The sequence below is a fragment of the Gallinula chloropus genome (assembly GCF_964237585.1).
Source record: "Gallinula chloropus genome assembly, chromosome: Z".
Taxonomy (NCBI): domain Eukaryota; kingdom Metazoa; phylum Chordata; class Aves; order Gruiformes; family Rallidae; genus Gallinula; species Gallinula chloropus.
This window is the reverse complement of record NC_140089.1, coordinates 49,352,190-49,370,274: the sequence shown is the minus strand read 5'-3', so window position 1 is coordinate 49,370,274 and position 18,085 is coordinate 49,352,190. Positions and strand designations below refer to the sequence as shown.

Sequence of the window (18,085 nt, the reverse complement as noted above, 5' to 3'; positions counted from 1 at the left end):
TGGCAAAGGGAGATTTGTCTTTATGCAACCAAGGTATAAGGTAGGAAATTACTCCTTGTATTCTTACAAGAAACAGATAATGGGAAAAATGACTGTGGTTTTGCTCATCCAGTAAAAAGGAGCACAAGAAAATGCTACATTAGAAGGATCCTTTTCAAAATGGCACACACACTATTTCACACCTTGTGGTACATGTGCTTGTGAACTATGGGGCAGGCTGTCATTTTATACCCTTGTTCTAGAAGGCTGATGTGAGCCTGTTGAGTTTTCACATCAACATGTGTGTTTTTTTCTTACACTAGGGTATAACTTTCACTGATTAAACTTCTCAGGTACCCATAAGTAAGCTAATATAAGCTTACTAATGTTCCCCTTATAAGGACTGGCTATACCAGTATACCAGTATGGCACTTCTACAGTAATATAGCCACGTCCACAATGTGAGCAAAGCAGGAGGAAGAGAGTTTGCATTGATTCAAAGATATCATTCTAGTAAAAGGAATACCATTTTGTGCACACAGGTAAGGCCTTAGAAGGGTAACCCCTAAGCAGGTTTGATAGCATCCTGTTGATGCAATGACAACATGACCCACTTACTGCTTGCTTTAAAATATATATGAAGCAACTCTAACTACTCTAAATCTGATTTTCATAGTAGTGATTATAACTTTATATTAAAGAATATACTTATGAAGGCAATCAGCACAACAAGTGCGTCTTCTTTTCAGGTTAATATATCTGATTTGCAAAACCACAAGTATATGCAGGGCTACAAAGTCGTCTTATTTCGCTAAATCAAGCTGAACAGCAGAATACTGCATGACAAAGACCTCCTTAGGCAAATCCTCAATAAGCTTTGGGTGACACATCTTTGTTGCCACTAGGTGGCACGAGTTCGTTTAAATTGTGGTCTGAATCGCCAAATTTACATGAGAGTAAAAGAGCTTGAAAAATTTTGATCTGAGTGCCAAAACCATATAAATAAACAAGTGCTAAAATTACATAAACAAACAGTTTATGAAACAACCGCCCCACCACAAACGTAACTTCCATGATGGACTAGATATAAAAGTATAAATTTTCCATTTATTGTCCAAATGTTTTTGACCTAAGAGAAGTAACTGTCTAATTAACTAGGTCTAGTAAACTCTGCATGTTGGGGTTAATGGATGCTAAATTTTGGAAATGTCTAGAATAGGACTTTTGGTGAGTGTCTAAAATTTGGCGGCATGATGAAATTGGTGGGTTTGAGCATTCAGGGTTAAGTACACGTAAATTGTGATTGCATCCGATTTCTGAAATCACTTCCTTCAATGATTCGTCCTTCTCTGCCACTATGCTTCAGTCTGTACCCTGTGTAAGTTCCACAGAAGGCAAGAAATAGGCATTTGGCTGCAGAAAGCAACCAGGTAGAAGCCCAGGTGAGCAGGTTTTACCAGGTGACCACACAGCAGGGTGACCAACGATACTTCTAGAGAATTCAGACCCCATACTCACTTTTCTGAACAAAACCAAAACATTTCTCTTGTCTTGTATGTAAGGCAATTTTTTTTCAGATGGCTTTAGAACATGTCCTGACACTGTTTATATGTTTGTGCAATATGTCAGCACATTAAAATTGAGGTGTGGGTCCTGTACAGATGACAACAGCTACCGGTGCTTCAGTATAAAAATGAACTGAAGTTACAAAGAAAGGAAAAAAAATGTCATTTACCAGGATTATCAAATACAATATATGTCAAACAGTTTTTCACTCTGAACAGCAGCATGGGCTTTTTATGCCTGCTCATTTTTGTTGAAGAGCAACTGGAAATAAACAAACAAACAAACAAACAAACAAAAAGAGACACTTGTGTGTGGAACAAGGACACTCATGTTATTCTCAGCATGCAAACAAAGCTTATAACTACATGCTTCACAACTACATTGCTCACTGGACAGCACAATTTTCTGGCCAGATAGTAGTATTTTAATTAGTATAGGGCTGGGTTCCCCTTGACTCACAGGCATCTTACCACCTTTCCCATTCTACTTGGTCTTGGGGCATCTTACACTTGCCCAAATGCAATTAATGTCAATGCATAACAAGATTTGTGCACACAGGTTCTATAGGAATATATTTTGTGGTTGCTATTAACAAATTGGTCCCTAAATGTGCTCAGTAATAGCATTGTGTAAGCAAGCCAATTTTCAGAGTAGGAATGATAGTTCAGACTAGAACTATCATTTTGTTCTGCTGTAAATCACTGTTTTTTGAAAAGCATTTTATCACATCATGTTTGCAGACATGTTGAGGTCTGCACTAATATTTTGGGATGCAAGAAATTACTTTAAAATAAAATAGTCCCTCAGTTTTTAAAACTTTTAAACCATTGCTTTAGTTATAAAATCAAGGCCATAATTATGCAGATGATTAGGAAAGAAGCAGAAAGCTTACAAAACCTTCACAATCTGATTGTTAGTAGGCAAGACACACAGTTAGTAATAGCAGGCCAAAAGAGGTGGGGGGAAGGAAAAGTGAAATTAGTCAAGTATAAGTGCATTTAAATCAGTCAAAAACCTAAAGAGACTATACAAGGCACCTTTTTGCTGCCAGCCTTTGGAAAGGTGTACGATTTGAGTCTTGAGATAATTCCACCTCCTGCCCAACTCTAGAAACCACAAGGTCAAAGAGGAACAGTAAACGTATCAAGAAAATAGCTACAGGTATTTTACAAAACAGACATAGTATACAAGAACAAAACACTCCCAACTTGCCCCTTTCATGTGCCTGCCAGTGAACATACAATACATCAAACAAACATCGTAAAGGAAATTTAGCAGCAAATTTTCGTTCAACTATATTACTCTCAAACCATTTTGATGATACATATAAAGGTATTTTAAAATTAAACCACACTGTTCAATTCCCAGGTCTTTTACACAGTATATTTCTTCTGACTGTTATTGAACTTTAGCAATATTTAGCAATGTAAATGAGTTGCTAACTTTACTGTCTTGAAGTATGACTAAGGTATCAACCAAGATCTGAAGAACACCTTGGTCTTACAACAAGGTTGTTACTGACGCAAAAAGCACATAAACTGATATTAATTCCAAACAAAAATGAACAGGCTTTAGATTTCAGATATGCACTCATGTTCTGCATACAGATGCTTTCAAATGACATGCAAATACATTTTACAATAATGCATTGAGATTAATTAATATTTCTATGGGTCTCTGAGAGATCTACCTGCCTAATTAAAGCTGCAAAGCAGTACTTATTGACCAACCATATTTTCTGATGCTGAGGTTGAAATAACAAACTGAGCCATATTCTTAGTCACTTCAAACAGCCTTTGAACTGACTCACTTAGATGTCCTGAACTTTCAAATAACCCATTTGGATTATTTGATTTTTCCTGAATAGATAGGTTTTCTAAAGGATAGGATTGGTAATTTTCCTAGCTTTCTTTAAAAAATATAAAAAATGAAAAAAGTTTGATTTCATATAATCCAGGTATGTTTTGTTTCAAAACACCAAGGATAGCCATTCGGTCCCTATTGCTGCTGGAAGAGCAGAAACATTTTTGATGTTTGACAGTCACTATACATAAAAATTCAGTTACAGTGTACTGAACAAGCTTACTGAATCCATTATTTTTTTTTACCTCACAAAATTCTCTTTCAATATAGGGAATAAATTAATCCTAAAGTGCTAGAGTTTCGCAACAGATAAATTCTCTAAGTGTTAAACCTTAAAGTGCTCTTTTCCCTATGGTGACCATGGTCCATTATAGTTTTCTGACAAGAATCGCTCCCAGCACTTGACCAAGCAGCCACCTGTATTGCCTTGATGGTAACACTGCTTAATTCAAATGTTTGTATTAGACATACAAATGCATGCCAGTAAGGAATACTTAATCAGGGACAGCAACAGCACTAGTCTAAAATTATGCTGAACTCATAAGGTTTAGGTCTATTATTACCAGCTGATAAACTGTGGCTAAACAAATAAAATACTGAAAAGGTTACATGGATAATTTGGGAACTGGCCAGAGGTTAGCAGCTTCACTGTAATGTCAACAACTGATTTTAGGCTCATATCAAAAGCTCTCCTGTAGGTTTAAATACATATTTGGATGATGTGCAGGTATAAAAAGTAATTTATGAAGTCAAAGGGGATTAAAATCGCCTTAAATCTAGTTATGGTGCCTCTGGTGAAAGGCAAGAAAAGTCCTAGTTCGTACATGTGCCAAGAAAAGTAAGAAGACTTTCAAAAGCCCTTCCTTTTGCAAAGAAAGCATATTAGTATCACTAAAAAGGAGATGTACGTATTACAGAAAAGGGAACAAGTTGGGGAGGAACTGTTTTTTAAGGGCATATAGCAATATGACAAAGGGCAATGGCTTTAGACTAGAGAGGGCAGGTTTAGGTTGGACATTAGGAAGTTCTTCACTATCTGGAGGGTGTAACACTGGAACAGGCTGCCCAGAGAGGTGGTGGAGGCCCCATCCCTGGAGATTCAAGGTCAGGCTTGATGGGGCTCTGAGCAACCTGATCTAGTTAAAGGTGTCCCTGTTTACTGCAGGGGGGTTGCCCCTTAAAGGTCCCTTTCAACCTAACACCTTCTATGATTATATTATTCCTGGAGCATTAGCAAATACTACAGAAATCCCTTCCCTAATGTTGTGAATTTTACTCCAAGCCCTAATATACAAACAGTTTGCAGTTAAATTAGTGGACAACCTGTCTTCCATATCCATGCAGTAGATCTTTCTATAGTGATTATACACTCTCTTGGCTTCAAAGCAACTACAGATTTGGGCGTGCGCTCCAGTAAGGCCTTGGAATCTCAACAGTGTATTTCAGGCATTAATATATATACACACCAAAAAAAAAAAATTGGTCTGGATGGTCTGGATGGGAACACCAATATTAGATTGTCCCTCAGAACAGGACAACCTTCAGCTTTTAATCATGTTCTGTTCCTCTACTCTCAATCTTTTTCTTCTTTATTCTAACCAATCTTTTCTTATGAGTCAATTTCAAGGGTGGAATTAATGTCACCTAACTATGGCTACCTGAAAGCAAAGCTCTTGACTAACCACTTAGGGCCCTTTTAAGCAGAAAGACCTCTCGCTTCAGAGTTCCTCAAAAGTGAGCCTTTGTGATTAGCTGAATGACTGGCTATCCACTTGAATTCATTAATGTTAAGGAAGATTAATCATAACCTGTTAGTGTGACTCAGTCGTTCACCTATAAAGCACCATGAACACCTGGGGCAGTATTACTGCATACAGTGATGAGAAGAGAAGATATTGACCTATTTACTTTCATTGCACAGCCCTAAACATCACTCAGTCAGAAACACTTTTTATTTTTTGGTTACTACTTATTTGAAAGGTTAAATACCTAAAGTAAAATTTCTTCATACTTTCATTCATGCTTAAAATGCAATATTTTCTGTGGATTATCTAAAATGCACATAATATTCCCACACTGAATGTGCTTGTTCTATCACTATAACTCCATTTATACCATATGATATACATGTATTCTCTTGTGCTTAAACTTCATGGCTGTCCTTGTAAATGGCATAGATCCAAACCACAGGACAACATTTAAAAAAAATAGGCACAGATTTTGGTTGTGTTATATCTGATGATTTAAAAGGGCAACTGATTTTCAGAAAGTGGTGGTATGAAAATGGCTGTTCATGGACCCACAAGGACTCAACAGTACTGAAGTAAATGTAATTGCCTATTTGAACAAAAATATTTTTTCTGTCATGTGGGAATGCATTAAGATAATGACATAGATGATTAGGCTCTCCAGGGAGTGGTGAAACAAATAAATTAAACTCCCTATTTCAGATGAGATCATCTATGGCTGAATAAAGATGGTGTTACATATCACGCCTCATGTGGCTCCTCTAATCAATGGACTCCAAGAACGTAGGCAATTATAATTACTGATGGGTTTGCTCACTCTTCATGGAGTTGATGAAAGAATATCCCCTAATTTCACTGCATGAGGAATCAAACCTTTGTGCAAAGTCTGATGTTTACTGCACGCATCAAATATAAAAATAAGTTGAATATCTATTCCTGCTTCAGTCAGCGGATTCTCAAAATGGACAATGTAAAGAAAGCAGTACCTCTCCTCCAAGTGTTGATGCAGTCACTATAGAACCTGACCATCAATGCAGCATTTTGCATATGAAAAATACTGATTTTCACATACATTCTATATATAGAATTTCACAAAATTAAATGATTAATAGTTCAAGCAAAACACTGCTGAAAGTAATAACCATGCTTAGCATATTAAAATTATTCTTTTCAGCTTGCTGCTTGTATCTCTAGAAAAACAAATTCACTGTTGCAAAAATATCTAAGCATTAGGATTCCTAGAGCAGTATGTGACTGAAGCCTCCTCAGATGAATGCTACTGCTATATCACCACCTACTCTTACCTTTGACGGGGTTCCAGGAAGAGGAGGACGAGTGTTAAAGACAACATTATCTGAAAAGGAATCAAATGTAGAAGGATATTGAACAAGGTGAGAAAAGTACTGTAAGAACACAAAATTTTACATAAAGGACCAACTTTCTAGTTTTTAAATGGCATTACAGTGTTTCTCCAGGATCACTGCATTTGCCTTTGTTTCTACTGTGTATCAGGCTCTGGTGCTTGCTGCTAGTTATGTGCAGTCCCTAAATGATTCAAAGGAGTGGAAAAAGTATGGGCATATCCTCTCACAATGGCACTGATATTCACTCAGAATGATGGAAGGTGGTCTTAGAGAGAGAACACCACTTCTGGAATAGAATTAGTTAGACAAGGATTAGGCAGAAAAATCTTTTTCCCTTGGCAATCAGGGCAAGAGGGAGGAGGACAGGGTCTCAGCAATATTTAACGTGACATTACAGAGGAAATGGGCTAAAGAGCAGACTGGACTTCAGGACACTGCCCCTATCCCTTCCCCTCCTACCCCCAAAATTACCAAGGAATGCCTCACTGACCCTGTATTTCAGCATCAGATACAGGCAATCCCTTGTTCTGCTTTCACCAACGTGAGAAGTAACTCCTCTTCTACCAGCAGTACACCCACAGGGTGCACCTCTCACGGCACACAGCCTGAATGCCCACAGCAGCACTGCTGACAAGCCGACCCGAGCTTGGAGTCGGGACCTTTGGGAGAAGTACTGGGACGACCAGCTTCTTGGTGTCTGTGGGCCAAGTAACACACTACTTTGGGCAGCAAAGCACAATTTGGATCTGACCTTAATTTAGAGGCATCAGTAAATGGAGTTGGTATCATCCCTTAAGCTACAGGATCTATCTCCATCCTGCATAGTCTGGAAGATCTTATTTCATTTAAAAAGTTGGAAATTTAACATTTAATTTTTTCTTTATCCAACTTTAATATAGTGTAATCTGCACCCACCTAACCTACATGACAAGTGGAAAAAGTGCACACATTTTAATCATCATTAACATGGCTATTTATACATATCAAAGTAATAGGAACAACTCACCATTTTCTGAGCCAAGTTGTGGACAAGGAATGGTAAGAACCCTTAATAATCCATCTGGTTTGTACGAATAATGCTCAACTAACTACCAGAATGAGAGGAAAAAAAAAAGAAAAAAAAGGAAGAGGGAAGGGAAAAAAAAGATATGAAAAGGTAAGGAAGGTATAGTTAAATACATTGTCTCTTTATAATGTGTGCATATGTATCATAATTGGTATGTATTATGGCATATGAACTGGGCATACACAAGATCCTTACTGCATGTGTTCTTACCTCATCTTTACTTCTCTTTAGCAGGGTTGAATATTTCTGAAGTAACCTTGTGGATGAATCTGGAACTTGATACAGGAACTCTTTTTGTAAGACCTAGCATTCCACACCTGGTTCTACTACTATCTATATTTGTAACTCTGAGCAAATCACTTCTTTTTATACCTCTGAGTTTACATCCTTTTTTTCTTTTTCTTCCCTCTCCACAAGATGGATATAACTACACTGCAGGAAATGTCCCAGTATGCAATGCTTTCTTTGGACCTTAAAGTTGCAATGGGATGTAAGCAGGTAATAAATGTACAACACCAATAGTTGTGGCCCTTTGTGCTAATGGATTGTGCTCTCCATGCCATGTTATTACAGGTTTGTTACTGCTATTTTGGCTTTGGTTCATTTGGTTAGAAAGGAGGGCGTCTGTGAATGATGATTAAAAAAATCTTCAAGATAGCATAGGTGCTTTTAAATTTCCAGTGACTCCAGCAAAGAAATATGCAGGATATTTACTAGGAAAGACTAAGAAATTATATAGGCAAGTAAAGACTCATATTACAGATTTGTGGCTAACTTTACTCGATTTAATATAATTCTAAGAAAGAAGATGTAAGCGATTTCTTCAGGCGTTTCAATCCCCTTGGCATTTTCAGTTTATGCATTCCTTTCTGCAGTATTCAGTTTTATTATTGCCTGTGGCATAGACAGCTATGCTTTCCTTAACTGCTTAATCTTTATCGGGGTTCAGACACATTTTGTTGGTAACCCGCAGCAAACTATTCTTTTTAACCCATGGAGGTGGAGAATTTCAAAGCCAAAGAACATGGTATGTGTACAGCATCCTGAACCACTCCTTTTATGCCTCCTAGAATTCTGTTTATTACTGGCATAAGGATGTTAGTAAAAGACTGTACCTAGCATAGGTATTACTGAGTGTGGTCACTTGCAAATGGTCTTCCATTGTAGAGCTAACTGGATAATATTTACAGCAATTTTGAACTCAGCCAAGCTGCAGCATCAAGTTTGAAAATCATGAAACTCTCTACACTTAAATGATTTTCTGCATTAACATGTATTTTCTTCAGGTATAGAAACCACACAAAGTTGGAAACTTGTGACAAATAACCTGCCACAGCATGTTGCTGTTTAGCTAAAGACTGCTGTCGCACAGAAAAATAAAACAAGCTGCCTTAGTCAGTTAAATGGAAACATGATGACAGATACCCAAGTGATTCAAATTTAACAGACCTGCCAGAGGGTGTCAAATCTTTTTCCATCCGGTATGGAGAGCTTTCCTGTCTTATCTCTGTCAATACGGTAATGCAGTACTTTTCCATCATTCAGCAGACACAGGGCATAGGAACCATTGCTGTCCCTTTCTCGGATACTGTAGGAATAAGAGATATTTTCAGGGTTCCACTTTACCAGGAACAAGCATCTGGGTTGAAATTCTTTTTTAAATCACCCTTTCCTTTAAGCTTTTGAATTAAAACCAGAACAAAAACAGCACTACAACTTCTGAAGACATTTTGTTAAGCCTTTCATTTACTATTTAGTATCATTTCTTTTCAGAGAATTCCCTAAAGTTCCTTTTTTTTTTTAATTCACCCACTACCCAAATGACAACAGATGATAACAGAAAATCCACAACGTGGAGCTGTTTGCTAGGCAGCTGCAGAACACTGTGCAGTGCAGAAAGCTCTCTCTGAGCAAGGTAGTATTTGAAGTCTTGTGCACTGCAGACCTACAAAGCCCATGAAAGTCTAGGGCCAGGATCCAAAATGCACAAGCAGTTACACTTCAATATCCTCTACAGCTGACCTAAAATTAAAAACAACAGATGAGTGCCTTCATTAAAGCAAGATTTCTTACCTGTATCTTTTGTTTTGACATGAGATGATAGAGCAAAAGATAAAATACTAAAGAATATAATGTGAAATATAAAGGGAAAATCTTTGTGCCTTGAAACAGCTATTTGTTTCTCTAGGAGTGTAAATCATACATTTCTACAACCATCAGTTCTTCATAATTTCTGTAAAGACATGAATCCTTTGTTGCAGACTGTACATAAAATTCACATGAAATTTCAGACAGTATTGAGGTAAATAGCTGGTCTAAACTGTACCAGGGACAGATCACAGAATGTCATACAAAAAACATTGTCTAAAATTCATAGGTAGCCAGGATGAGCTTCTTCCAGGAAAACAACATCTGAGATCACAGACTCACAGAATCACAGGGGTTGAAGGGACCTCAAGAGATCATCGGGTCCAACCCCCCTGCCAAAGCAGCTCCCTAGCTCATATTGCACAGATAGGCATCCAGACAGGTCTTGAATATCTCCAGAGAAGGAGACTCCACCACCTCCCTGGGCAGCCTGTCCCAGGGCTCTGTCACCCTCACTGGGAAAAAGTTCTTCTGCATGTTGGTGCGGAACTTCCTGTGCTCCAACTTGCAGCCATTGCCCCTTGTCCTGTCCCCACAGACCACTGAAAAGGGGCTGGCCGTTTCCCCCTGCATTCCATACTTAAGATATTTATAAACATTAATAAGGTTTCCCCCTTAGTCTTCTTTTCTCAAGGCTGAACAGTCCCAGCTCGCTCAGCCTTTCCTCACAGGGGAGATGCTCCAGGCCCTTAATCATCTTCGTGGCCCTTCTTTGGACTCTCTCCAGGAGATCCCTGTCTGTTTTATACCAGGGAGCCTAGAACTGGACACAGTTTGCAGATGTCTGTAAAGTGTTGCAGACTTGTTTTATGTGTACTCAAGCTAGCTCACACTAAGGCCAGCATCTTCTGGCAACTGTATGGAAAGAGGAATTTGCTGCTACCTCCATCATGGCATAGCATTTCTGGGTTTAGAGAGCAGGCTTTTTCTTTTTATTTGAGCTGTCTGTGATCGTTTGCTGATAGCAGTGATACAGCAATACAGCTAGATGAAAATTTCCTTGAATAATGGAGTTTTCTTAAGTTTTCAGCAACACTGAATCACTTATTGTTCCAGTGTGTACAGAAGTCCACTCACTCTCCCTTTAACTCTTCAACACCCTTGAAAAGAAATATAGAAGGATATACTCACTAAGGTGTTGGGAAGCTTCAATGGTGCAATACTAGTACCTGCTGTTACATCTCAGTGGCAAGCATTTAATTCGGCTCCTCAACTGACTCACTCAAGGCTGAATTAAATTGTGCTTTGTCTGAACTATTATTTCAAGCAGAGTGATTCTTGTTGCCCAAGATGCGAACAGGACACTGGCTAAGGAAAAGGGAAGTAGGGTCAGGTTTTTTCTGCTGAAACAAAAGTAATTTGCCTAGTATCTCTAAAGCAACTTGAAACACATTGTGGTTTTTCATGACATGCAGGTATTTTCTCAGCATGCTGATTTCCTGTGCTGACTGCCCAGTGGAGAACAACAGATTCTGCTAAAATTAAGAATGACTTTTACTTTGTCTTCCTTTGACTTGCTCTTAGCAAAAAAGGCTTAGAAAAATATTTTCAGAACAGGTGGCACAAATGAATTGCATTTCATTGCACTTATTGCATTAGGCGAAGTTCAGGTATATAAGGCTGTAGCTTCGTTTCTGAGCTCTTCCTTCCCCCAACCCAACAGCGATGCAACTCTGAAGACATCTGCAGTTGACAGTCATGGCAACTTTTATCAGACAGCTATATCACTGCACATGCAAAAAAATCACCAGTCTAACACTTCTGATTAAGCAGGGTCCAGAGGGAGCCTCTTCTCTTGGGTGGTCCAGGTGTGGGATTTTTTTAACTGTAGCCATTCAACTTCAGCCCCATTTTGATCCCTACAAAACAGAACAGGAGGTACTGCTACCTTGCAAGACATGCCTGAACAGCAGAAGTACCAAAGGCATTGAAGCAACAGCCTTAAGTCTCAGTTTTGGCAACCTTACTGGTTCAAAAAGTGCTCTCACTGAACTTACCATCACATCTCAGACCAAAAACTCTTACTGCCTCTGGTGACAAGAACTGTCATAAAACATTTTTCAGAATTTCATTTTGGTTTTATAGACTCTGATAATCACTGTCTAGGTTAGGCTAAGCCTCCAGAACTCCATCTGGGTACACAGTATCCAGCACCCTACAGTTACTGTGAAAAACAGAGTCAAAGAAAAACACTGCTTAGACAGAAGGGTTATAAACTGAAACCTCTTCAAATAGAAAGCAAGATTTTGACATCTTCTTGAAGGTACTGCCTGTACTACTCAGGGTCACAACATCAGAAAAAAATCCAAAATTCCTGATTTAATGTGCTCTGAAATTACTCACAGTCTTTACTGTTCTTCAATACAAAATGATAACCAAAAAAATCTACATTTTAAAAAGCTGCAATTTTTCAAAAACATTTTGGCAATGGAGGAAGCCAGCAATGAAATATCACGTGGTCTTCCATTTCATGCCATTGCAATGAATTACAGATGTACAGAAAAAAACCCATAAAGATAATAAGCACCTGAAAATAAATAATACTGTCCTTTCATCCACTGAGATAAATCAAAAGCACAAACAACCTCACTGAGGGCAAAACTTAATTCATATTCAGAAGCATCTTAGAGAAGCACCAAGATATCTAGATTTTCTGTTGCATACTTTTTAAAAGTGCAATTTCAGAAGGAACTGAGAAACTCAAATTGCTACAGGATGTAATGCAAAGAATGTTTAATTATTGATTTTGATTTTCATGCAATCTATTGTTGATAATTTTTAATGTTTTAGTGACTGTAATACAAACAGCAACCAATAACTGTTTCAAGTATCATTACAGACTGTTAAATGACTATGCACACTTTCCTCTGGTAAAGTCTCTATTTTTATTTGAAAGCAAAAAGAAGAATGTCCTAATTTTTTCTCCAAGTGAAAAAACCAAATGATCCCCTCTCTTTCTAAAGGAAAAAAATCCTTGAGGGTATAAAAAAAATTGCTATTAAAACAGGTATCATTGACTGTGTAGAAAAAAGAAGTCATAGCATTCTATAGTGGAGAAAAATGAAGAAAATAAACTAGCAAAATGTTTGCTTTAGGAATGGTGTGAAATTATTCTCACTCCTGAATCCAAAGATGTGTTTAAGTTTATTCTTGGCCTTAATTTGCCTTCTCAGTGTTAACAGCTTCCTTGATGCCAAAGATACTGCCATCCCTCACTGCTCATGAAGATCATGCCTCTTCCTACTTGTCTGCCCATATGAGCGCCTTTCTCATAACGCTCTTAACAGCATGGCTACTCATTATCACTGCAAAAATCTGCAGCACATTCCAAGTTTGGGGGCAATAAGGAATGAACCACTTTCAGGTGGTGCCACGTGAAATAGGAAAAAATGGATTGACTGCAGTCTCTTCACTTACGTAATTTATTCTCCCCTGTTTGATAAGATATTCTAAGCTGTTTCAGAACAGCACACTACAGACTTTAGGAGCTAGCTCATAAATCTACAATGGAACCTAAAATTTACCTCCTGATAAGGCTATTGTGGTGTGTACACCGCGACATTACACTTTTGCAAGAGGGGTTGTATCACTCTCAAAGACAAAAGTCCACCAAAACTCTAAAAATAGCTTTGCTGTAGAACTGCATCTGCAACAGGGTATCTTCTCAGCAAAGCTATCTCAGTCAGGGATCACATCTGTTTTTCACACCTCTGACCAACCCTGCTGCTTAAGCACAGAGTGTAGAGGTAGCCTTGAGAAGCCACAGTCCTGCTGCAAGGACCTGCAAGTGGCATCTAGCCATGTACCTATCTGAAGCTCAGTAAAGAACTCTCCCAAAGTGCTGTGGGCATCATCCAGGCTCCTGTGGAGGCAGAATACAGCACCTCCAGAAACTTGCTTCACTGTTGACGTTTTATCATCTATCTTGGAAAATTTTTACTGTCATATAAGCAGCTTGACATTTTGAAGAGGAACTCCACCATTAATATCTCTGAATTAAGGTCATGCTTAGTAAAATTGTTTTCACCTTTTCCGATATCAACAATGTCCAGTACCATTTATGGTTACAAACATAACACTGACAGATTTATTTAAAGAATACTCCACCAGGCTAGAAAAATCACCTAACTCAGTCAGCATGCACTGGGGTAGTGGCAAATTCCCTAGGGGACGACTGTAGATTGATGTAAATACTGACTGCTACACGTATCTGAAACATCTGAGTTTTGCTTAGGTAAAAGACAAGAAAACTTTTACAGACTTCAAGATTTGTTATTTTGAAATGCTTTTACTAGTATTAACTATTGTGACATATAAGAGACTGTTTAGTCTCTAGAGGTCATGAGATGCCATGATGAGTATTGCTGTGAGTCATTCTAACAATCTAAACTAGTTTTGTCCTCTTTAGTATAACCTATTACATATTCAAGGCATCGTTCTTATGATATTGAAATTATTTTTAACTTTTCTTTTACACAACTATTCACATTTTATGTGATCTATGTATGTCTAAGAACCCATATAAAGGATTCATAGTGACTAAACTGCTAATTATACAACAATTTCCTTACTGTTGATTTTTAAAAAGTTTAACAGTATTTCTGAATATTGCTTGTCTCCCTTCAGCTTTAGAATTTCTGATTTTTAACACGTATGCGAGATCACAGGTTCATGTAACTGAGGTGGTCACTACAAATAACAGACCAAGATGTGCCAATCACTGCTACATGCTTACCACAGTTGCTTCCTATACTGAAGTGCAGAAAACTAACATTTATTACACTGATTGTCTGTCACTGTTAGCAAATTTTTCATTTAGTTTTTAACTGGTCCACACATTAATGCCCTCACAAAGATAATATTAAGAATGTTATACATAATGTATATATACTATATATATTATTGCTTATCAATAAAGGTATTATTATCTATGATCATCTAGACAATACAGATCATCATATGCTACAATTATGCCCACATCAGACAGAGCCTAAAGGGAACCTGATACTTAGCAGAGCTTTGGCAAGAACCAGAGGCCTATACAGCATGAAAAGTAGTGGTAATAAAGCTAGCAGGGACTTAAGAGTTAAATCAAGTTCCCTATTTTCAGCTGTTCTTCAGATCATTTTAGAGATAACAATATTTTCCTTCTGTTCTGCTGCTACAGCTTTTTTCCCTAATTTTCTGTCTAGAGTAGCTATATTTCATGAGTGTTCTTCCCAGAAGAGACGGGCACAGCTTCCTATTTCACCTAATTTGATGATTTTTTTTCTATATTTGGCTTTGAAACAAACTCCATAGCACACTATACTTATCTACATTTATTTCACTGACTTTTCAGTTGTCACAAAAACTTTAAAAAGGCCTTTTAAAATTCCCTAGTAAAACACACAGTTAGCTCAGAACTTTTCTAGCAGCTTGGATGAGTTGCAGTGTTAGATTTATAATGCTATTTGTGATATTTTGAACTATAGCCAGTCACCTTTTCAACTATATATGTATTTATCATCAATAAACCCCTCACAAAATAAACCCAGATTTAATACTCTTGCCGTGCTGCAAAACACCACTAAAGAAATCTGAGCATTAGGTGTGTTCTCACAGACACCACTGTTCTGGATTTTGTTTCAAGGTAGAAAGCTCAGGCAGCTAGCAGATTTCTGCTGTAATGAAGTTTTAGAGACTCATACAGAAATATTCTAGCCCTCTAAAATTTATTATATTTTCCAATAATAAACAAGGTGATTTTTGTCATATAGCAGCACCTCCCTGTGGGCTTCTTGAATATCCTCAGAGTACCCTATCTCATTGAAAATCTCATGTCCATGTTCCCAGCCTCCAATTCCTTCTCAACAAGCTAACTTATCTTCAACATTGAAAGTTTCTTTCACCTTTCAGTCATCTACCAGGCTTGAGTATCTCAAGCAATGTGAGAAAAACAGCTCCTGGGCAACTACATTCACAAGCACAAATTCACAGTCTTCAGTTCACAAACGTATACAAGATTCTGGCACGTGATGCTGCTGGGTAAGGAAAAAGTATGTGATGCCAGTAAAACAATGCACCTCTCCAGCACTCAACAATTTTTCTGGTACTGTTTCAGTTAGTTAACAAATGAGTGGTTTATTTCACAACACCTGCTGAGCAAGCCCATGTTAAGCAAACCACTGCAGAAACCAAAAAACCCCTCTGAATTAAACAGTTCTTTTATTTGCTATGAGCCTCTAGGTCTACAGATCTGAGAGCTGTAAGAGCTCTGGCAGGAAAAATAAACAGGTTTGGACAAAAATAAACAGCACATTCTTTCTTTTGCTGCTCTGGCCGCTGAATTATGGGGCAGATGAAGATTTCACCCTGCTTCCTCCTCGGGAGCATAAGAGTAAACGGCAGGTAAACGGTTACTGAGCTCTAAACCTGCCAGATTGGCAGTCTGTGCAAGAGCAATTAATGCATTGGAAAGCACCCTACAGAGGCAGAAGTAAACAGTATTGTCTAATAAAAGGAACGTAAACTCAACATACTATCAGTTATATTTTTGTGTAATTTAAGCTCCAGTGGCACTTCTCATGCCTTAAACAGAGACTTTAAGTTAGCATTTTCCCCTCTATGGGTTTAGGGACCTGATGTGAAAGCAACCACCTGAGTTCCAGCAGAACTGTACAAGTTAGGCACCCACTGACACAATCAGTCCCACAGGAGAAGGTCTGACCCCTCCCTCCGCAGCACATCAGCACGTTACTGAAACAGCACTAGAAATGCCTCCTAGGCCATCTCTAAGGGAAAGAGGAAAGTGCTGGGGAAGCACTTCTGTTTAGAGCTATAGGAATGCTTGTAACATTAAATAGATACCAGGGTCTATAATAAAGACTGAGAATGACAAGTCTGCTAAAAAATTACATTCACTACAAAGCCCATTCCTGTTCTTAAGAATTGTCCAATTTGAAGAAAAATTAACTTCCTTTTTTTCCCCCAAAGAGAACCATTTTGATCCACATAGAAACCAATGCATTTAAGATGTAAACTGGAAAAGCTGCAAACTTTAATAAAACATCTACAGTATGGTATAACATTGATTTGGCAAGATGTTAATACAGTTGTGGGGGGTTTTTTTATAAAATATACATCATTAAAACAAAGAGTTGCTGCTTTGTTTCAGATTACTGATCCACCTGCCCCAGCACATAAAGAACCCATACCAAAATCACAGGTAAGGTGTCAGGATAATGTTGTGCTGGTAATCAGGAGAGACCATGTTCATCAAATTGATCAAACTTCTGCCATGCTGTAGAAAGCACAGTCCAAAGAAGGTCCACCTGTGCTATAGTGAATCTTTGGCCCCACAAAGTTTTCTAACACTTTTCTTTTGTTAAAAATGTAACAAAATTTGCAGCTTGTTACAAAGGGCAACAAAAGCAAGCAGGTATATGAGCCTTTGGATGTGATCCATAGCAACAAGGAGCCTAGGCTGACAATGAGAAGACACATGGTGACTCAATAAGGGTGACTGTGAAACAGACAAAGCAAAAAGAACTGAGGGAAGGAAGCAGATTTTGAGAAATTAGATGTCAGTGCACTCAAAGCATTCATAGGTAAGTCCTGATAGGAATTTACTGGAAATAAAGATTCAGAGGAGTTACCAGTTCCTGACAATTACAATTAAACCATTGAAATATATGAAGGTTGCATAGAATCATAGAATGGTCTGGGTTGGAAGGGACCCCAAGGATCATAGAGCTCCAACCCCCCTGCCACTGGCAGGGACACCAACCTCCAGGCCTGGATCTACGCAACGTTGCCCAGGGCCCCATCCAACCTGGCCTTGAACACCTCCAGGGACGGGGAATCCACTACCTCTCTGGGCAGCCTGTTCCAGCACCTCACCGCTCTCTCCATAGAAAAAAACTTCCCCCTAATATCTAATCTAAACCTTCCCTCCTTTAGCCTCAATCCATTCCCCTTTGTCCTGCCAGTGTCTGCCCTTTTAAAAAGTTGATTCCCCTCCTGTTTGTATGTTCCCTTCAGATACTGGAAAGCTGCAATGAGGTCCCCCTGCAGCCTTCTCTTCTCCAGGCTGAACAAGCCCAGCTCCCTCAGCCTCTCTTCGTAGGGGAGGTGCTCCAGCCCTCTAATCATCTTCATGGGCCTCCTCTGAATCCTCTCCAATAGTTCCACATCTTTCTTGAATCGGGGCCCCCAGATCTGGACACAGGACTCCAGATGGGGCCTCACAAGGGCAGAGCAGAGAGGGACAATCACCTCCCTGTCCCTGCTGGCCACTCCTCTTCTGATGGAGCCCAGGATACCATTGGCCTTGCGAGCTGCAAGAGCACACTGCTGGCTCAGGTTAAGTT

The 18,085-nt window shown here is 38.6% G+C and overlaps 1 protein-coding gene across 2 annotated transcripts in view; it reads right to left on the bottom strand.

Moving 5' to 3' along the window:
- The window catches only part of SYK (spleen associated tyrosine kinase), a gene marked incomplete at both ends in the record, with an annotated part of 33,214 nt that overhangs the window by 10,251 nt on the left and 4,878 nt on the right, over positions 1-18,085 (bottom strand). The window contains 4 exons of one of the 2 annotated variants that reach the window (XM_084278984.1): positions 2,583-2,651; positions 6,461-6,510; positions 7,527-7,608; positions 9,036-9,174. In XM_084278984.1, coding sequence (XP_084135110.1) covers positions 2,583-2,651; positions 6,461-6,510; positions 7,527-7,608; positions 9,036-9,174 — 340 coding nt within the window. The remainder of the gene's footprint in view (positions 1-2,582; positions 2,652-6,460; positions 6,511-7,526; positions 7,609-9,035; positions 9,175-18,085) is intronic. The other variant, XM_084278983.1, reaches the window with a different exon arrangement.